This window comes from Caloenas nicobarica, chromosome 9 (genome assembly GCF_036013445.1).
Source record: "Caloenas nicobarica isolate bCalNic1 chromosome 9, bCalNic1.hap1, whole genome shotgun sequence".
Classification (NCBI taxonomy): domain Eukaryota; kingdom Metazoa; phylum Chordata; class Aves; order Columbiformes; family Columbidae; genus Caloenas; species Caloenas nicobarica.
Window position 1 is genome coordinate 18,352,435 of NC_088253.1, and position 21,810 is coordinate 18,374,244.

Genomic DNA, 21,810 nt, shown 5'->3' on the forward strand with positions numbered 1-21,810 from the left:
GTCATAGGGCATGGCCTTGCTCAGGTTGTGCAGAGCAGCTCTAGGGTCGTGCAGGAAGGATGATGGCCATGATCTCTTGCTGAATATTGAGACCCCTGCCCTGATGACACAGCCAAATCACCCCTCGAGTGCAGCTGCACCCACCCTGGCTGAACTGCAGCCCCAGCTGTGCAGCAGCGATACCCGAGCGCTCTACCTGGGTGCTCAGCTAGGATTTTGTGGGATTTCCCCCATGATAAAGATGGGAAAAGGGAAGGCGCCCTGTCCCGAGCACAGCTGGACGGCTATGACGTGAGTGAGGCAGTTGCGGAACTCAGGACTAGATGCTGTACATATAATATAGACGACAGGCCTTTCAAACAAAGGGAAATGAGTGCTAAAAGTCATTATTTCAATTTTAAGGGTTTCAGAGCCAGAAAATTCAAAGTGGCAGCTGTAACAGGCAGCGTAATTTAACCGTCTTGCAGACACACTAAACCCAATACCATAATTAGAGATGCAAAACAATATTTACAATCCAGATCATACATATTTAGCAAGAAGTTGGTATTTTCATCTGGCTGCAAATTTACTAGCCTATAAAAGGCTCTGAGTGTAGTTTTTTCCCTGTTTTGCTCAGTCAGGTTTGCAGAGCCTGGCAGATCAATGCTTGGTGCTGCTGGGAGGGGAGCTGGGGATTTTTGCTGGGAGGGCAGCAGGATTTGCTGGGTTCGAGCAAACACCCTGTTGCCTGAGTTCACGCTGATGCTTTGCCTTTGTGCTCCAGTATCCAAAGCGGCACACAGGAGAGGAGACCCACTGCAAGGCTGGCACTGAGACCTGCGCTCACCCAAAAGCAGATTCACAAAGGGAAAAAAAAACCTCTTTAATATGCCGCATGTGACTGCTGCTTCGTTATGCGCAAGTATAATGGTACATTGATAGAGCTTCCAGAAAAACTTGGTAAAAACAATTTAAAAAAAAAGAGAAAAAGGTGGTTGTCACATTCAGAGTCGCATGATTTCCGCTCGAGCGCTGGCTTTGAGAGCTCTCCTTCGTATGCAGGGCAGGGACACTGCTGCCGGCCAGGGCTTGGCTCATGCACAAGTGAATGCCAACCCAAATGCATCTGCCAGCTTTCCTAGAAATAAATAAGGCTTTGCCTCAATCTGGTGGGGTCTGCAGGGAAAGGCTGTTGTCCCAGCGCCTCCTTTTCCAAACCTGCCTCTTGCTGGGATGGGGGTGATGGATGATGCCAGTGGATGGCAGGTGCTGGATTCAGGCACTGATCAGAGAGGGTGGCATATTTACAGCACCCCTGAAAGTTATTGTGTTAAAATTATTTCTTAAACCCAAAATAATTTAAGAATTTCTAAAGTCATGACCTTGAGCTGAGGTTTCTCCATCCAGCCTGTGGACGGGCAGAGAGTGGTCGCTGCTTGGAGAAGGGACCCTGGAGACCCATAAGGGTCTGGGTACCAAAATCCACACTGGGATGGGGACAGGCATTAGTGTTTATGCTGCGGCTTGGCAGGGTTTTGTCCTCCACGCCCCCCGCCATTTTCAACCTCCTTCTGGCACCCTGACGGCTGGACTCGGTACAAAGCGGTGTATAAGCCCAACGAACAGCAGCACCAATACTTTGAGGTTGCTTTCTCGCAGGCAGCACGGAGCATTTGAACACCGGGTTTGGCTTTGTTGGCTTCCTGCTTGTCAGTTCCAGATTGTCTTGGTTTAAAACTGAGCGTCAGGCTGCTGGTGAAGGTGTGAGCGATGCCGAGAGGAGCAGCATCAGGATGAGGTGGGGGGGCTGGGGACGGGGAGGGGACACATCTTGGCCCCGACTGGGTGCTGACCCCGCAGGGGACCCAGGACTGGGATGGTGGTGCAGGTGTTGGGGACTGCTGCTGCTGCCCAGGGGACAATGACCTCTGCCCTCCTGCCCCCAGCTCCCCTCCCTGCCTTCCAGTTCCTCCAGTTGCTCCCCCTTCTCCCCTGACCTCTCCAAATGCCCCCTCCAGTCCTACACCTCCAATTGCCCCTCAGCCCCCTCCAAATGCCCCACGCATCCTGAAATGCCCCCCAGCTCTCCTGACCTCTGCGTTTGCCTTCCTGAGCCTCCAAGCCCACACCCCAGCTGCCCCCCCAGATGCCCCCCAGTACCCTCAGTTGCCCCTCAGCTCCCCTGACCTTTGCAAATGTGGGACCCCCCAGTCCCACAGCCCAGCTCCCCCTGCTGCCCCCACCCTCCCCATCCCACATCCCGGCTGCCCCCCCGTTTGCCCCAACTGCCCCCCCCGTCCCCACAGCGCCCCCCGCAGCCGCCCCCGGTGCCGCAGCACGCCCCGCCCCTCCCCGCCGAGGCCCCGCCCCCTTCCTCACGCGGCCCCGCCCCCTCGGCCCCGCCCCCTCCCCCCCGTGGCCCCGCCCCTCCCCGTGACGCAGCGGGGGCGTGCGCGGGCGGGGCGGTGCCCGGTGCCGGCGGAGGCCCCGTGTAGCCGCGGGCCCTGCGGCCCTGCCCGGCCTCTCCGCCGCGATGCTGGTGCCCGTGTTCACGCTGAAGCTCAACCACAAGATCCTGCCCCGCATGGTGGCGCTGGGCCGGTTCGATGGGACGCACCCCTGCCTAGCGGCCGCCACGCAAGCGGGCAAGGTAACGGCGCGGCGCGGCCCGCCATCCCGCCCGCCTCCCCTCACGGGGCCGGGCCGCGGCCGGGCAGGGCGGGGGGCTCCGTGCGCCCACCGAGCTGAGGGGAAAAGGCCCTTCTTGGGACAGCCGGGGCCTCTGGTGGTGCTGCCGGGGCTTCTCCCGCCTCTCGGAGCACCCGGGCGGGCGCTCTCCCGCCGCAGGCCCGGCGCTCGGAGGGGCCCGCGGCTCTCGGGCTGTTGCAGAGGGCGCAGCCGGGCACTGGGGTTTCAGCTGTGCCGAGCAGCCCCGGTGCCGGGCTGGTGTCCGCTGCAGAGCACCGTGTGGAGGCCCGGCCGGTCCCTGCCAAGCCCCGAAAGCCTCGCAGAGGAGCGGGTCTCGCTGCTGCTCCCCCGTGCGGGGCCCGGGGCCGAGGCGGGGGCCGCGGGGCTGTCCGCAGCCCTGGGGACGGGACGCTCCAGCTCTGCATGTGGGGTTCGCAGAAATTAATAGCTGGTAACCCGAGTCGCTAAGACTTTCCGGTTTTCTAGCGCACAATGGGGTTTTTTCAAGCCGTGGGTTTCGTTGTGCCGCTCTCGGTCACAGCAGCGAGGCTTCGTGCTGTTATGGGCTAAGCTTGGTGCTGATAAAGGAAACGGTGCTGAGGTTTCTATAAAGGGTCGTTGTGGGAACAGAAAACATTGTGTGTGCTCTGTTTGAGTTTGAAATACAAACAAAAGAGGGTTAAATACAGCTGAGCTAATAAACAAAACATAGGTTGAAACATAAGCCCACAGAGGTTGCTGTAAATACAAATGTGGTTCATCTGTGGTGTTTCTCAGCATTATTATTAACTTGATTTTGGAGCCTTTAGGAGCAGCATAGAACAAGCACTTGCTCAAGACACAGACTCTAAGACATAAAGCAAAGGCTATTAAGCGTATTATCCTGTGAGATACTGACTGCTTCAAGCAGTTACAGTGACTAAATATTGGTCAGCGTGAGAATAAAATAATCATTATTGCAGGCCCCTTTCTAAATTAACCATGTTCACCTACAGATGGAGATTACAGATGGGTACCAGGTAGATGGTCCTAAATGGTCCTAATGTTTGGGGTTTTTGGTAACACACCAGCTGGATAGAATTTGTTTGGTTTGTTGTTGCATTCTTTGGTTGGCTTTTTTGTCTTACTCTTTAGACTTGTCAGCTGCCATTTTCAGAAACAAAACAAAGGTGGCAGAACTCCACTGGCTGGAGCAGGGTTTTCCTGCCATTTCCCTTTTTGTGGTTATCATTTAAAACTAAAGAATAACTGTCAGAAACAGTAGTGTCAGCAAAACCCCCAGTCTTTTGTCCTCACTTTTGTTGAGTGAATACCCTTTTTCCTCATCACAGTTATTATCCAAACGGTAGTCCTTAATGTTTGTGTACAAACACATATATAATATTTAATAATATTTATATACATATCTTTGTTTCTACAGGTTTTTATTCATAATCCTCATGCCCGTGGGCAGAGAACAAGCACAAACCGAATGGTGCAAAGTAACCAAGATTCTGACATTTCACTTCTCAACATTAATCAAGGGATCACTTGTCTGGCTTCGGGAGTGCTGAACCCTCAGCTTGGTTATGATTGTCTTCTGGTTGGAACACAGACTAATTTATTGGCTTATGATGTATATAATAACTCAGATTTGTTTTATAGAGAGGCAAGTTAATTTAACTGTCTGCTTTTATTTAGAATCTTCATTTTCTTTTTCTTTCCATTCTAAAAATCACAGTTTTTATGTTACTTTGTCAATTATGCTTCCGTTCTTTGTATTAGTTATGTTACTGTATTCAGAACATTTTGCCTTTAGAATATCTGGAGTATTTTTTAAAAAAGTTAAAGTATGGGCGTGATGTATGTCTGTGTATGCATGTGCGAGAAAACTTTTCATAATATGTCACACATCACCTAGCAAGGCAAAATTTAATACATTTAATAGGCATTCAGAGCTCAAGTAAACCGATTTTCACTGGTGGAACTTTTTCACCCTAATCTATCCAAGTCACAGTTCTTGGCAATGGTGGGAATCGTGGTTTTTGTCAAGGAAGCAGAGACTACTAGCAAAAACTTGAAAAGGCATTGGATTTATGTAACAGTACAACTTTTCAGCATGTAGTAAGGGGTTAATTGTCAACAAGTGTGCATAACGAGTCATAATAACTTATTTTTTACTTTATAACCTATTGGTCTGACTTCATGTATCATTTATTTTTAGCCCGTTTGAGAAATGGTTATTGTCAGTTTTATTTTGCCTTATGGTTATGCCGCTATAACTGGATCCATGAGGAGGAGGGGGTCTGCACACGCAGATTTTATTGCAAGACTCCAGCACCATTAGGGAGGAGACAAACATGATAATGTTGGGAGCTCTCTTTTTGATATTTGTGCTCTGATGTCTCATTCTCTATGTTTCTTTAATCTTTAATGTTTCTCTGTAGGTTACAGATGGAGCCAATGCAATAGTTCTTGGAAAGCTGGGAGATATTTCATCTCCACTTGCTATTATTGGTGGAAACTGTGCCCTGCAGGGCTTCGATTATGAAGGAAATGACCTTTTTTGGACGGTAGGGCTATGCATAGGGCTTTCGATGTTATTACAAGGTTCTTTCGATGTCATTAATTCCCCTTGATTTTTTTTTTTTTTGATATGACAAATACTAATTTGGTTGTTGAACAGATCAGATATTTCCTAATTTATCTCGGACCTTAAATTATGTGTTTTGATAATGTATTCAGTGCACTCAGATACTGTTTGAGTGTTGACTGTGTTCATTGTTGTGTTGCAGCTGAGATCGTGAAAATACTTCAGCTTCTGACAGCTATCATCTGTATTGAGGACTGTCTTTCTTTTTTTAGGTTACAGGAGACAATGTTCGTTCATTAGCACTGTGTGACTTTGATGGTGATGGCAAAACTGAGGTTTGTAACCATTTACATGTGAATTCAACTGTTCTAATGGTGTTGTAGTGAAATTATAATTTAAAAAATGGGTTATCAAATATGGCTGCCTTATATTACCAGCTAAAGTGATCTTTGTGTGGAAGTCGTGCCTTTTTCAGGCTCTAATCTGGCAAAGATCTGCACAAATGCTCGATCCATGTACAGGAAGCAGCACTGGTCTCTGGCACTACTCAAAGTGTGTAGAACTAGGTGTATCTGGGGTCTTCACAGCATTACTGCTTTGCTTTGCTTAATTGGTTCTACCTGCTCAACTAGGAAATAGGAAAAGAACTAACATGTAAGAAAGAGTAAGGAATGAGAATGCAGAAGACTCAATTCAGTGCTCATGTCCTATTTGTATAATTGTTTACATCAGGTTAAAGCCCATGCTTTGCAGTAGTGGCAGCCACCCTTTAGGTTGGAGGAGCAGTGATGATTTGAGTTGTATTAAATGAGGGATGTTCAGTGCTACGCGATGATTTTTCTCCCGCTGTTTGTTCACAGGCCAGTAACCGATAGTTGGTGTTTCTCTAAACCCATGTAGCACAAGTCAGAACTGAGCTGCAGGTCTCCTGCTCCAACACAGGCAATGTAGTATTTTCTGATGTGTATAATTGCAGTTACAAATGATAACACTGAATCTTTTACAGTAAGAAAGGAGCAGAGCCCTGATGTTCCAAAGTAGCTTTTCTTATTCCTACTCCAGATATTTTACCATGCTTTTGGAGAGTCTGGCTTGGCAGGAAAAGGTATAACTAATACTTGATCAACAGGAGACTTCTGAAATCTTGTCTTGACAAGAATTTTTGTTCCATTGGCAGCTCTTCACACAGTTGTTAAAACCTCTTCATCGCTGGACTTGGAATATTTATTTGCCCTCTGGATGCTGGAGAATGTCCTTTTTATTTCTTTAGCCTGAATAACTATTTTTAAGGTAGACCTTATTTTTTTTCTAGCTTCTTGTTGGCTCTGAAGATTTTGACATCCGGGTGTTTAAAGAAGATGAGATTGTAGCAGAAATGTCAGAGACAGAGGTAAATTGCTTTGAGCTAATGTTTATTGTAATTGCTGATGGAGCTGAAAGTTGTGTACTGTAAAGCTTCTCTGGTTACTCTGGTTCAAATATATCATGTAGTTGAATAGTTACTTAACTACTTGGCACAGCATTTATTCTGCCAGAACTGCGAAAGTTAGAGTTTAATAGTGTCTTTCACTATAGATGGGCTTTTTCGCTTTGTTTATTTAGAAATCCTTCACTAAGTTGAAAAGAGTAACTATTGCTTGACTGAAAGTCAGGGCCCTGTCCAAAGGTGAGGATGCTTGCTGGATTGTGACTGAAGCTCTTGGTGCCTTCTGAGCAGAAGAATATCTTCTACAGTTTTCCTCAAATGTGTTGACACAATCAGGATGAAGTACCTTGTCCCCATGTGTATCCAGACAGTGCATGGCAGGGCAGAGGGGGTTGCCCAGGGAAAACCAGAGGTTTATATTGCAGTTGAAGTTACACTCTGGCTGTATCAACAGAGCTGCACCTTTGTGGTGCCTAAAGTAAAATATGGGGCATGTAGGTTTTCCAGGAGAGTTGCTTTTTAATTTAAGAACTGAGAGATCCCTGTTGTTAAATTCTAGTTACTTGGAGAAAAATACCCTTATCATTGCATTTAGGAGTTTTCTTAGCCTTCTCATGACCCTTTTGGGCCCAGGGTAGAGTAGGGACACACTACAGACCTTTGTCCTTGGAGATCTGAGGTCTCCTCCAGCCCAAGTTGGGACTAAAAGGCTTAGTTAGCTATTAAACCACTTAGGAAGAGCTATTAAAGACAAATCCAGGAGTGTTCTGGAAAAGGAAACTGTTGCTGTAGCTAGAATTAGAACCGAGCCTATAATACGTTCTGCTGTCTATACAGTAGCCAGTCTAGAGCCATGTTGTGATTTCTAGTTAAAGGGAAGTCTGTCGCTCTCTTGTGTGATTTACTTTCAGATCCATTGTAGAATTGTTTTAAATTCAGACCTGCAGAGTCTTTAGAGGCCTGTTACAATCCTACTGTTCTAATTTAAAGAGACTGAGCTGCACCTAAGCCTTTCCTTTTGGGAAGGTAAATTCAGGGAGCAATGGCTTTATACATTGTGCTTGTTTTGGAAGACTTGAATAATTTGCATTTTCTGTGTTTAATCAGTTTGGTGAAACTGAAACCATAGACTGTTGTGATTCTTGGATTTATAAATGGACAGTCAGGGTTTAAAGGGAGTATTGTTGCCTTTGTGAGTTTCTGACTGTTGCTGGGATTTTCGCTCCTTACTGGGTGCTTGTAATTTAGAGGGTTTTGATACTTGGGAAAGTCTTTGGAGAAGATCTGTCAGATGGAAGGGTAGAGAGTTTGGAAGCCATATTTTATGGTAAAAAAATCAAGGAGCACAGTCAGCTGAGCTTAAGCAATTAGTGAAGGATTTAATATAAGGATGTTTCCTGTGCTACATTGTATAGAAGACCAGACAGACAATTGGTGTTGTTCCTCCTGACATTAAAATGTCTAGTTTTAGTGTGTGGAAAAAACTACGTTTCCAAGCACTGAAAGTCTTAGCACAATGAAGAATTGTAAGGTAATGGGGCTTAAAAGGAGTGAGAAATAGGCTGAGTTATGACTCGGGTTTTTTCCTGGAGCAGTTACTTATTCAGGTAATACCTACCCTGGTGTTCTAATCAGAGCTATTAATTTTTATCTCATTAATCTGGGGCAAAAATTTTCTACCAATAAGTTCTCTAGGGCTTTCCAAACCCATGTAATGTTGAACTCCTTGGCATCCTCGGGTCCTGAAGCTCTAAGGAATGCTGTGTGTTTGGAGTAGGTTTTCAATTATTATGTGTTAGTGCTGATGACCACAGGAATCCTGTGAGCAGTTGTGCTGCTGCTTGTGTCAGGAAATATTTGATCAGAGTACACAGTTTGAGGGCAGTTCTGCAGTCTTTGCTGAGATGTATCTTTACACTGGTAATGCAGTTTGGATGAGGAAATCCTACAAGGCCTTTGGTGATTTCAAACTGATTTTTAAAAACGGTTGCTTCAGTACTTAATGCTTCCTACAATAGACTTATTTAGCATTTAAGCAGTGTAGAGTTCATACAATAGAGAGATTGTACAATCTGTTCTCTGTTACATGAAGATGCAGGAGTTTTCACTCCTGTGTTCTCTCTTTCCCTTTCTCCCCACAAGACAATTACTGCACTCAGCCCCATGTACGGCAGTCGGTTTGGCTATGCGCTTTCGAATGGGACGGTCGGAGTTTATGACAAGACAGCTCGCTACTGGAGAATTAAGGTTAGTCCTATGTTGGAATATCATCACTGAAAGCTTGAAGGCTGCTAGGAGATTTGGTACCTAGTCTCAGGTCGTTCTGATGTTATACCGACTCCTTAGAATAGTTTGAAATTTTCTGGTGAGCATAACACTTAATGTAATTTTATTCTTACAAAATTATGCATTTTTATAGTTGCATGCAATATTAATACCATGTCAGTTCATTCAGTGCTTTTGGGGTTGTTGGTGATGGCTTAAATGACACTGATACAACCATACAACTAGGGATGCCTCAGCTCGCAGGGTCACTTAAGCTGCAGAGATGCAACAGAGAAACTTGAGTTCACTTTTAGAAAATGCCTCAGGTTGTATTGTTGAAATAATAAACTGTTTTGCAGAGACTGAATTAATCTTGCATTATGTACGTTCAAAGCTCATTTTTTGCATCAAGAGCAATTTGCTGCTGCAGGAAATCATATTGGGAAGATCCTTTCATGATGCTCATTTAAATATTCTTAATATAACACAGAACAGTTTAATAGTAATAAGGGAAAGAATTCCTTAGGAGGTAGCAGGAAGAGGCTAATGGCTTTCCTTGGTAGTATCATTTTATGACTGTGGTGAAGCTCTGATATTTTTTTTCCTAGAGAATTTGGCTTTTTACACCTCTCTTTTGTGAGTTCTAATCATCGGCTTGGATAAAAATGTATTTAAAGGAAAGAGCAGGTCCTTTGAGAGCAGTGGACTAGATTTGTAATGCAAAGGCTAAGATTTCAGACATGTGTGACCTTAGAGATAGTGATGCTCAAACTTCCTCTTAAGCGATATTTAATATTCCTTACTGTAATCTCTGTAGCATCAGACTCCAGCGTCTTGCATGTTTCAAGCATGTGCAATTTAGAAAACATACACAAGCTTAATTTATTCTTTGTTTTCTGTCCTCAGTCTAAGAACCACGCAATGAGCATACACGCGTTTGACCTGAACTCTGATGGTGTGTGTGAGTTAATCACTGGCTGGTCCAATGGGAAGGTGAGTTTATACAGGGGAAAATGAGGAGCTGTAAGTCTGGAAGCTGTGTTTGAACAAGGCTGTTACACTGTCTGAAGAACAGTGAAAAACTTAAAAAGACTGTTGAAAGCTGAGTGCTGGAGAACTCTTGCAGTAAACCTCAATTGGCTGGTGAATCCCGTGCCAAGTGCCAGATCAGGGAAAAGCTGCTTCGTCTGCTTAGCTCCGAGTCAATTGCTAAGGTGTGTCAAGTTGTTTCTATGGTAGTAGAGATCATACACCACATCCTAGAGCTCTGGAGTGTCTCTCTTCAGCTGTGTCTTGAGCACATGCTAGTAATCATCTGTGATGTTTCCTGAATGTTCTCAGAGGGTTGTGTAGCAGGAGAGCAGTGTCAGTCTTGACTCTGGCAGGATTAGTCAAGTGTTAATTTTTTTGTATGTAAAGGTGTTCTATACAACTCAGTCCTAGTCTCTTAAGCCTGTTGCTTGTTATTCCCACCTGTCAGAAATGTCTGTTCTAGCTGCCAAATCTCTCCTGTACACAGCTTGCCAGGTTGGTTGTTTTTTTGTTTGTTTTTTTTTTTTTTTTGGTAAAGTTATGCTTCTTTCTTCACGCCTCTCATTACTCTCATTACCCTGGGGGAATTTAATTAACTTCATATCAGTCTGGCAGTCTAGAGCCCAGATATGTTGTAATTTATGTTGGATTAGGTGTCTAACATTGTTAAAGACAGAACCTCTCCTTGCTTTACTCTTTGTTCTTTTCCACTGGCAGTGTCTACCCTGTTTGTCGGTCTGAAACAGTCCCCAGCGCCTAGAAAGAGTAATGCTGGGTCCTGTGCTTTGGGAAATACACACTGCACGGAACTGAGGCCTCTCTCTGTTCTTCTCCAATGAAAGACAATTAGAAGTTGTGTTATTTGTGTATTAAAAAAATAGTTCGCCACACAAGGGCTGCAGCTAAGAGGGGAGACTGCAAATACTGCATTAAGATTATTTCTGATTTAGTCCCATCACTGCTGCGTTTGTGTGCACATAACCTTCCCAGTGCAGACTTGCAGTCGTCCTTCCCTTCGTCTGGTTTGTAACTTAGGGAAGCATTTCTGAAGAGCAGATCGTTCTGAGTCTGTGCAGAGGTCATTTCTTGATGGTATTTTTTTAATGTGTGTTGTTCTGATCAGCAGAGCTGCAGGTTCACCTGCAGTTCTGTGAGTGGAGCTGGCTTTCCGGTTAACAGTTCAGAGCATGGCATGACTTCTATTTTGGAGTTAACTTTTCTGTTCACGCTGTGCCTGGGAACTCTTTGTTGTTCCAGGTTGATGCACGCAGTGACCGAACAGGGGAGGTCATCTTTAAGGACAACTTTGCTTCCTCCATTGCAGGAGTGGTGGAGGGGGATTACAGGATGGATGGGAGCACCCAGTTAATCTGCTGTTCAGTTGATGGTGAAGGTAAAAGCATTGTTCGGGATATTAATTTAATACACAATAGTATCAGGCACATCATCACAGATTAGCTAAACATTGTTTCGGTTCCACAGGCGTTTTTGTGGGCCAAATTACCTTCGCCTTATGTGAAGTTAAGGGAATTGAGTTATGATATCTGGAAGAGTGATTTTGCCTTCTCTGTGATAATCAACATGTGTTTCATTATGATCCAAGAAGCCATCAAAATTCATTTGCCTAATGGAAGAAGTTCCATCCTAATAATGCAAAGATATTCGGTACAAACTGTGGTTCTTCAGGCAACATTATTTTAGATGAATCTTTTTTTTTCTTCAATGTGATAATTCTTCAGTTGCTTTGCAGTGGGTAAAGGTGTTTAGAGAGCTAACAGTATGTGTGTTTTCACAGAATCACAGAATGTTAGGGATTGGAAGGGACTTCGAAAGATCATCTAGTCTAATCCCCCTGCTGGAGCAGGAACACCTAGATGAGGTTACACAGGAACATGTCCAGGCGGGTTAAATGTTTTGGTTTTCTTCTCAAGATGAACAGTTTTATATTAGAAGTTTTAGATGTTAACAGCACTTTGTTTCCCGGAAAATGCTGTCCTGAGACTGGAGAACTGGTGGATTTATCCCACCATGCATTCAAGAAGTCAGACCTGGTTACTGTGAGTGGAAACAAATATGATCAGAAATTATGTAAGCAAGCTCAGTGTGAATTCACAGGGATGGCTCCAGGAAAGACACAGGTGTGATTATCTGACTGCTTGGCGTCAGTGGCCTGAGATGAGCAGGTCTGGCACAACCCATTTGGAATAAAAGCCTGTCCTTGTTAAATAGCACCGTGTTTTGCTGCCTGTCTTAATCACAGGTTGCAGGGATTTGCTGTGCTTGGGCTTCAGCATATAAATCTTTTTCCCAAGCTCATAGAAGGGGCATGTTGTACACAGTTCTGAAGATAACTTGTCCTAGCAGAGCTACATAAGTTAATATCACTGAACATGATCATCCTTTTCTGATGAGTCCATTATAAACAACCCTGGCACAATGGGGATCCCCTTAGGATGGAGCCTCTAGGTATTACTAAATAGTAATAGGCCTGTTGTTGGTGTTATATGGACAATGCGTCCTCATAGTCCTTGTCATTAGAGCTCTGTTTGGGGCCAGTATCCTTTCACGTGAGGTGTTCTCCTGTGTTTCAGTATATTTTCTCTCTTGCTTTCATTTTGAATGAATGATTCACTCAAATAGTAAAGCGGGTCCTTTCATCAGAGGACAGTGTGCATGCTGGACGTTGTTCAAGTTCCCTGCAACTTTTTATGGGAGTTACACAGTCAGGCAGCATATATTTCCTAGATAAAAGATGTTTGTCCCTGGCTTTCATTGTCAGCTGCAGAGTGCACAGCCCTAGTGCAAAATGGAAGTTTATGGCATGTGTCTTTGTCTCATCTTCTTTTCAGCTCTCCTGTCTCCACAGGCAGCTGGAGATATTTCTGTAACCCTGTGCTCCACTGGGTACTGGGAAACAGGTCTGACCCCTTGGGGTAAAGTATCCCATGATTTGGGGAAAAACTAATGCAAGCAAATCTTGTTTGCTGGCTGATTGACAGTGACTTACAGTCACTTCCAGACAGTAACAACTCCTCTGACCAGCTCTAGAAATCCAGGTACATGGTTATTAATTTTGTGTAACTGCAAACTTGCCTAAGCGCCTGAAAGAATGATTGCAGTGGAAATCCTCTCGAAAAAGGGCCAGGTGCTGTGCTTGTCTGGTCAGGTGAAGACAGCTTAAAGACAGGCTGGAAAATCACCTTCTTTTTTAAAGCGTGCAATTGTCTTGTCCTTATCACCAGAGAAGTCAAAGCCTCTGTGTGTGTAAATCAATGCTCAGGTTTTCAGCTGAATGGTACCACCTAAAGACCAGAATCAATGTCTGCTGCTTAGATGGCACAACGAGGACTTGTTACAGAAACTAAAGTTCTGAGGAGACTGTAAAAGGCTTTGCTGAAACTGGCCGTGTTTTGTTTCTGTACAGTCCGAGGCTATCTACCAGGAGGTGAAGAGATGAAAGGAAACCTAATGGATACAAGTGCTGAGCAGGATCAGATCCGAGAACTTAGTCAAAAGAAACAAAATCTGCTTCTGGAATTAAGAAATTATGAAGAAAACGCAAAGGTACTACTTAGACAATGTTTGGGGCCAAAACACACCTTTCTGTTGCTGTAAATCTGAGTAATCTGGGGAGCCAGTTGTGAGGCCGTCCAGGCAAGTCAGAGCTGTAACCTGTTAGGATGCAGCGAGATTGTCTACTGAGGATTCCTGCTTCTGCATCTGGGTTGCTCCTTGTGCAAGTTCAGAACTTGCTTTTTATATTTTAATAAGTAACATTTTCCTTGCTCCTTTGTCTTGCCAGAGCAGTTGTCTTTGGAGCTGGATTCTGTTCAGCCTTGTGTTTTGCCTTATGACTGCAAATTGTAATTTTCAATGCATAAGCCAACTCGGGGATCAGAGGGGATTGTGTGAGGGCATCAAGTAATTGGGTGAGGGTTGGGAGCACTGACAGGGTGCAGGAAACCCACTTGTGGCTGAAATAAAGAGCTTCAAAAGTAGTCTGAGGAAAGAGCAAACTCATATTTGAACAGTAAATGACCACCATAACAAAAGCGTGGAATTATATAAGCTTGTGCTTAAAATTGAATATATATTAAGTACTTTCTGAATAAAAGTTTGTATCCAAAGCTGAACTCCGTTGACAATAAAGCACTTGAACAAATTGTAGCACAAGTGTCTGCAGCTCGGTTCCTAATCCAGCCACTGTTCATAGCTATGTGAAGTGTCTGGGAATTGCTGGAGTACAACCTACTCCTGAAAGAAAGGAGAACTGACTTACGCATATGTTTCCTAGGTTGCTTGAATGAAAATCTTGAAATTCTGATAACTGAAGGGTATGTGTTTTGCAACAGGCTGAACGGAACACTCAGTTGAAGGAAGCTGATGGGCAGAGAGGCGTGATTCCAGCAAATACGCAACTCCAGACGGCCCTCTCAGTTAATCTGGGCTCTGACAGCCAGTCTGCCCACGTGGAGCTGTGTATTTCCACCACAAATGGTGAGTGGTAACCTGTAACCATTGACATTCATTTTATGTAAATTCATGCAAATGTTTAGTTATATTTAGCTGATGATTTGCCTGTCTCCCCTTGATTGTCTGTAATTTCCACTTTGTGGTTGCTTTCCTTTCACAGAGTTTTGAATCAAGCTGTGTTCCTTTGGGTCTCAGGAGAGGAGTTTGATGGGATTTGTTTCTTATTATGTGTTATTTTCCGAGGCAATTAACATTTAACTTGGATGAAACAAGTCTTGATGATCCCTGCAACATTCCTTGTGTTGATGTTAAACATTAACCTGCAGCTGTGTTAGTGAGGGTGTTGCATGACTGCGGCTGGGCCTCAGCTGTCTTTATATGCAAAACTGGAACTACCCCAAGACAGCAAATTCACTTAGCACCAGGCATGCTGAGGATGCAATTGGGTCCCGATATGGTAGCGCTGGTCCTCAGGGATATTTTAACAATTCAGAGGAGGAGTGTAAAGAGTTGACTGTTTTTAATTCTGAAAACAGTGGTGATTTGTTGCCAGAGGGCAGCTGTTTATTTAGGAACTGCTTTTTCTTCCTGTTGCTAAGACACAATCATCCGTGCCGTGCTGATCTTTGCTGAGGGCATATTTGAAGGAGAGAGCCATGTGGTACACCCCAGTCTCCAGAACCTCTCAAGCTGCGTTCGTGTTCCCCTTACGCCACCCAAAGATGTCCCTGTGGATTTGCACATCAAGGCCTTTGTGGGTTACAGGAACAGGTGAGTTTTGTGTTGTGATCTCTGCTGGTCTCCAGAGCTGACTGTGACACCAGGAAACACAATGATGTGGCTTTGTGTTTGTCCCATGGGAAGTGCACCGTTTAATTCCCTGGTGCCCCACTTCTCTGTGTTACTGGAAGGAGAGCTGGAATGCTTTCTTAAAAATACTGTTACAACTGTGATACTGAGCTATTCCCCAGACAAAGTCTAAATTCTCTGAAGTCTCTGAGACCTGTTGTGCTCCAGCTCTACCTTTAGAGGAGCAGTGAACATTTCTTGTCCAGGGGATGCCTTAGTGTGGGTCTCTGGGGGGAATCAAGAGGCAGAGGCTGTATCCACTGCCTGCTCTAAGTGCCTGCTTCTCTTGGCCCTGAATGGTTCCTGCTCTGGATCACAGAATCACAGGCTGGTTGGGGTTGGATGGGACCTCTGGAGATCATCCAGTCCAACCCACCTGCTAAAGCAGGTTCACCAGAGCAGATCACACAGGTCCAGGCGGGTTTTGAATGTCTCTGGAGAAGGAGACTCCACAACTTCTCTGGGCAGCCTGTTCCAGGGCTCTGGCACCTTCAAAGTAAAGAAGTTTCTCCCATATTCAGGTGGAACTTCACATGTTTCAGTCTGTGCCCATTGTCCCTTATCCTGTCATTGGGCACCACTGAAAAGAATCTGGTCCATCCTCTTGGTACCCACCCTGAAGATATTTCTAAGCATTGATAAGATCTCCTCTCAGTCTTCTCCAGGTTGAACAGATCCAGCACTCTTAGCCTTTCCTCATGAGAAACAGTAAATCTAATCCCCTAATCATCTTTGTAGCTCTCTGCTGGACTCTCGCCAGTAGTTCCTTGTCTTTCTTGAACTGGGGAGCCTGGAACTGGAAACAGAACTCAAGATGTGGCCTCACTGGAGCGGAGTAGAGAGGGAGGACAACCTCCCTACACCTGCTGGTCACATTCTTCCTAATGCACCCCAGGACACCATTCGCCTTCTTGGCCAGAGGGCACGTTGGTGGCTTAAAGTACTTGGATGAAGTACTTGAGCAAGCCTGGAGGCACACTGGTGTCTGTCAAACTAAAACATAACCCTGAACCCATTTGTCTTCAGGGCAAATAGAAAGGAGCATATGCTTGATTTCAAGACAACGCTTTTCCAGTTTCCCGTAGAAATAAAATGTCTCTTCATATACACTTGAAAACAACTTTCTTCCTGCTCACATCTCCCAGAACTGACGGTGCCCCTGGAAGCAGCATCCTTTCCCTGAACAGGGAGGTGTATTTTGAGAAATAGTCAACTACTGCAGGAAGAATGTAGGGGACTGGATTAACCTTATGTTTTCCCTATTTGTCTTTCATTATTGCTTTTAATAAGACTTCACTGAACCTGAAAAGAAAATATCCAATCACATAAGTAAAATCATAAATGTGTTAGCCCAGAGAATATATTTCATTGGAAGGATTATGGAAAGTGTAAGCAATGGGGAGGAATTGTTCAGCCTCATGCTGTGATAAGCCTGGAATTACCAAGTTCCAGTGTTTTTTTCCTGGAAGAGCAACCGATTACACAGCTGGAAGCTGCTGATGTCAGTAGCCACGTAAAAAGAACCACGGACTGTTGCAGTAGGTGAATCCCTGGAATGTTAGTAACTGTCTCTATTTTTCCTTTGGATTGCTTCCAGCACGCAGTTTCATGTATTTGAGTTGACGAGACAGCTTCCCCGCTTTTCCATGTATGCCCTGAGCAGCCCAGACTCGGCCACGGAGCCCCTGAGCTTTGTTAACTGTACAACAAATGAGAGGCCTCAAAGGGTGAGTTTCTGCTCTGCTTCCTGTTTTCCGGTCCTGTGAAGGTGGAGGGTTTGCAATTAGCTTAAGATTTGCAATAGCAAAGGAAAAATTATGCTGTGAGCTGCACTGCTGGCCTTTGGAGTCTGTGTATTAAACTTGACTCAGTGGGTTTTTTCCCTTCTTTAAAAGGTGCCTCAATTGAGGCATTCCCTGCTTCAGGAATTCCTGCAGGAACTAATGGCCTGAGATCATGAGGCGTTTCAGATATTAAGTTGTTTACTGTGTGACAGCTGATGGGATGTCAGCAGCAGGAGCCCTGTAGTGAGTGATGAATTTTGTAAATGAGCAGAGAACAAGAAAAGGCAGTACGGTGCCCAGATAATGGCTCAGTTTCACGACAGATGGGCAGAAGTCCTGTAGCTTTGGTTCTAAAAGATCTGAATTGTGGGATGGCAGTAATTAGAGCTGGTCATTTCCCTTATAACTGTACGGCTCTGCCATATTTACCTGACCTTTACTGCATTAAATTGTCAAGGCAAAAAACAAGATGAAACAAAACTTTTAACTTCTGGCAGTAAAACCAAGCCTTGCTTCCCGGCTTTTTCTGGTCTCAAGGCCTGGGCTTAAGTTTTGACCTTGGGTTGTTGTCTCTGGCTGCTGGATCTGATTTTCTTAGAACTATTCAGCTTTGGAGCAAGGATTCAACTGCCCTCATTCTAACAAGTTTCTGGTGTGGGTTTAGGGGATGAAATTTAGTAAATGAAATTTCCAGGGTACCCTGAACAGAGTACCCTGGTACAAATCATGTGCAGAACCGCATTAGGTGGTTCTCCAGGCTTTCCACACAGGTGATGGCTGATGCTCTTTTTTATTTTATTTTTGCAAGATTGTTATGTGGCTGAATCAGAGCTTTTTACTACCAGAGGATGCAGAGTTTCAGAGCGCTCCCTTTCAGGTTTGCTTCACTTCCCTTCGTAATGCAGGGCAGCTCAGCATCAAAATCAAGCCTGGTGGAGAGGTGAGTACCTTTGTTGACAAGGGGAACACCCGTTTAATTATACCCCAGTGAAACTTAAGGGTGGTGCCAACATGAGGAACTAAAACTGAAGGGAATGAACAGGCAGAGGAAATACATTTTAGGGATGCTTTTGGAAACTTTGGGGTCTGTTTACTGTTAGTGTGTAAAAGTCCAGGGCCTATTAATGAAGAAAACTGCTTAGCTTACAGATCTGTAGAAAGTATTTGTTCCCACACAAGAGTGGTTTCAGGGAGCCATAATTTGAGTCACAAAGGTTGGCTGTAACTTTTGCACTGGTCCTGTATGCAAAGATGCCTCTTTGCCCCAGGCCTGAATACAAGCCCCACTGAAATCGGTGTAGAGCTTGCTCATGCAACAGTTTTGCCTTTTGATAGAATGAACTACTTTGAGCCTCAGTAGCTGTTGGAAAGACAGTCCTGCTGGGTGAGTCTGCAAGATGTTTTGTCACAGGATAGCAGTGAAGTGCTTGCTTTCCTTTCTGACAGATTTGCATCAACACAGATGATATTGATCTTGCTGGTGACATCATCCAGTCAATGGCCTCCTTTCTGGCCATCGAAGATTTGCAGGTGGAAGCAGATTTCCCTGCGTACTTTGAGGAGCTGCGTAAAGTATTGGTCAAGGTGAGGAGGCGTTGGGCATTTCTAAAAGGGCAGCTAAGCAGTCATTGGGGCATTTGTATGACAGAATCTCTAAACTGCTTTATCTTCTTTGTGGAAATCAGCCAGTGATGGCTTGCTGTGTATTCTGTGCAGAGACAATGGGACACCCTCAGCATTCTGTTTGTTCTGTGGAACAAGTCCTTGGTCCCCAGCAGTTGATTGTTTAGAATAATGTAAAGATGTTGTCTGGGAGATTGAGCTGTGGATTTGGGTCAGGGTGTAAAGTCTGTATCTCAGCCTGATCACCCTGTTCTGGGAGACAAGGTACCACTGTGGCAACCAGGGCCTGAGGGGAAGGAGGATGGTCCCAGGGATGCTGTAGCTTAAGTTGGGATGTTATTTGCAATAACACCAGGCCAAGGTTTAGCTTGAACCATTACTTGTATGCCCCGACAGCTGGGGGCTCTTTCTCATGCCTGTTTGCCTTGGGCAGGTGGATGAACACCACGCGGTGAATCAGAGGCTCACTGCCGACATGGCTGAACACTCCAACCTCATCCGCAGCATGTTGGTTCAGGCGGAAGACGCGCGACTCCTGGGAGACATGTGAGCGATTGCTGCTTAGCTTGTGTGTTTTGGGTTTAGCGTGGCCAGTCTTGGCTCTCCAGGCAGAAAAAGAGCACAAAAAACCATTTATGTGATATAGAGGTTGCTGAGTTACAACTCTTGAGGTAGAGTTGGTACCTTTGCTGGTGCCACCACAAGCTCTTCTTGAGCCTTGTTTTTTTCTTTAGGTGGAAAACCAGTCTGGAGAAGGTGAAAGTGCAGAGGTAGGGGCTTAGGATAGAGCAGGTGAAGCCTCGAGATGGTGAGTTAATTAGAAAAGATACATTAAGGGAAAACAGCAGTAAAAGCTCTCTCTGGTGTGTGAACTTCTGAGAACACCAAGAAAGAAATTTGATGTGTCAGTCCTTTCACTCTGACTTGCTGCGTTCTCCTGCTGATGTCCTATCTTCACTGTCAAGAGCAGCAGTAAAAAGAGATCTGAGCTAATGCAGTGTTACTTTCGCTGGGGAAAGTGGCATCTTCTGTTTAGGTTGCCAGATAAAATAACTGCAAAAATAGACCATTTTTTTCAGTAAAATATTGAGTATAACCAACATGTCTAGATAAGACTGTCTTGTAGCTGGCAGACATATGGGTAACTGTGGTAGCCATCACAACCACATATTGCCGCACCTTTATACTGACAAACCAGGAATAACTTTCTTGTCCCTAGAGATTCAAATAACTGGATTGATTGTTCCCCCAGGAAAAACATGAAGACACGGTACATTGAGCTGTATGATCTTAACAGAGATTTAATAAATCAGTACAAAATTCGTTGCAACAATCACACAGAGCTGTTGAATAATCTGAAAGCTGTGAATCAGGCAATCCAGAGGGCTGGGCGGTTACGTGGTAAGTGTGTGTGTTTGTGTGTGTTTGGAGGGAACAGGGAGTCATAGACCCCAGTGAGGCAGATAAGCTGTGTCTCAGAGGCCACCTGGGTTAGTTAATGACTTCAGGATTTTTGGCCTAAAGCTAAATTGGTAGAAGTAATCTTGCATTTCTCAGTCATAGCCAATTGCTTGTGACAGTGAAGTGTGAATGTCCAGTATCATCTGGGATCACAGTTTTAGAAAGAACAGTTCAAAGCAGTGGTATAAAAATCACTAGTTTTGTTGAACACAACTCTAAAAATGTTTTAAAATAGTGCTTCAGTTCTTCATTTATAATTCTGCTTTAAAAAAACCCTATCAACTTAAGCAGGCTGTTTATCTATACTAGTTCTATAGGTCTTTGAGGAAGGAGGTATTTTTTTGTGTGTTTATGGCATTCCCCTTTCAACAAGCCCTTTAAGCTCTACTGTAGTAGCTCTGCAGAAAATTCTTCTTTAAACAAAAGATTTTATTTATGTATTAGAAAAAAGGTGGCACTTCCCTGTGTGTTTAAAAAAATATTTGAAAGAACCCCTAAATTTTCAGACTAGACCTACTAAGCATTTTTACCAGTTTACTCAATAACTGAAGTGTGTTCTCTTTTATTTTTCTCTTTACAGTTGGCAAACCTAAAACACAAGTGATCAGTGCTTGTCGGGATGCAATAAGAAGCAACAACTTTAACATGCTGTTCAGGATAATGCGTGTGGGAACAGCCTCTTCTTAAAATGACTGGAGGAGCAGCAGTTGCACAGGGGGCAGTGTTTCCATGCAGTGGCAGATAACGGACCAGTAACGACAAGCGGTTAATTCAGTTCTCCACTGTAGGCTGAAGTAATTGCAAAGGTAGCATTTTAGTTAAGCCATCAGGCAATAAATGTTATTATGCGGGCCAAAGGACAGCAAGCTTTGTGAAGAAAGCATCAGAATTTGAGTGCAGAAGTGATATTTATGCAAGACAGAGGTATAACCTTAGAACAGTTATTTTTCTTACAGTAACTTATGTATTTTAATATACTTTGTAGTTAAGGCATTGGCCTTTTCTATTAAAACATAGACTGGCTTGACTGCTTTTGCTCTGAATTAGTTGGGGAGATGTGTATGGTTAAGTTTATTTGTTGAAAAACAAACAAAACAAAAGACCACTTTTCTGGTTTTCCTGCGTAGTCTGTGCACACTAGGCATTTAAACTCTCTGTGTCAGAGAATCCTGGGTTTCATTGCAGGGATGTGCTGCTTTCTAGATAAACTGCAGTTCAGTGCACTAGAAGCACCAAAGGGATAACACCTCCTTCCTGGCTTTCGAGATCTTTGAAAGCTGTCCAGTTCCAGGATCCACGCAGGTAGGAAGCGGTCTGTTCCATACCCAACACTCTCCCCACACCTGGATTGCCAGAAGTTTTGCTTCCAGCTGCTGGTTCTGTGCTACTGCTGGAAAAAACTGCAGACACCGAGGTGGGCAAAGGTGTGTTTCAGGAACAATAAAAACAAACTGCACACTCAAGCTGGTGCATACTGATGAAGAGCTGGCAGTACTTAATAGGATCAAAAGGAGGAGGTATTGAAACATCTCTTGGCTCCTGGCTCAAACCTGTTTTTCAATTGTGGGATCTCTTAGAATTGGATTAAAATATTACAGTAAGACTCTATCTTAGATCTAAAGATATTTTAGAACCTTTGCCAAAGCAAATTTCTT

At 44.4% G+C, this 21,810-nt stretch overlaps 1 protein-coding gene across 1 annotated transcript; it reads left to right on the plus strand.

The window, feature by feature from the left end:
- The first annotated feature begins 2,428 nt into the window (after window positions 1-2,428).
- BBS2 (Bardet-Biedl syndrome 2) lies at window positions 2,429-21,464 on the plus strand. The gene is made up of 17 exons (XM_065640601.1): window positions 2,429-2,632; window positions 4,091-4,318; window positions 5,097-5,222; window positions 5,515-5,577; window positions 6,555-6,632; window positions 8,811-8,915; window positions 9,840-9,926; window positions 11,223-11,358; window positions 13,390-13,529; window positions 14,318-14,462; window positions 15,038-15,209; window positions 16,885-17,014; window positions 17,880-18,011; window positions 18,518-18,655; window positions 19,128-19,240; window positions 19,947-20,095; window positions 20,736-21,464. The coding sequence occupies exons 1-17, from the start codon at window positions 2,516-2,518 to the stop codon at window positions 20,840-20,842; spliced, it is 2,166 nt and encodes a 721-aa protein (XP_065496673.1). The 5' UTR covers window positions 2,429-2,515; the 3' UTR covers window positions 20,843-21,464.
- Window positions 21,465-21,810: the final 346 nt, after the last annotated feature.

Bases quoted from the DNA above. Each gene is read 5' to 3' on its own strand.
- BBS2 (XM_065640601.1), top strand. From the start codon at position 2,516: ATGCTGGTGCCCGTGTTCACGCTGAAGCTCAACCACAAGATCCTGCCC. The intron at 6,633-8,810 runs GTAAATTGCTTT...TCTCCCCACAAG, and splicing joins CAGAAATGTCAGAGACAGAG to ACAATTACTGCACTCAGCCC. The intron at 11,359-13,389 runs GTAAAAGCATTG...GTTTCTGTACAG, and splicing joins CTGTTCAGTTGATGGTGAAG to TCCGAGGCTATCTACCAGGA.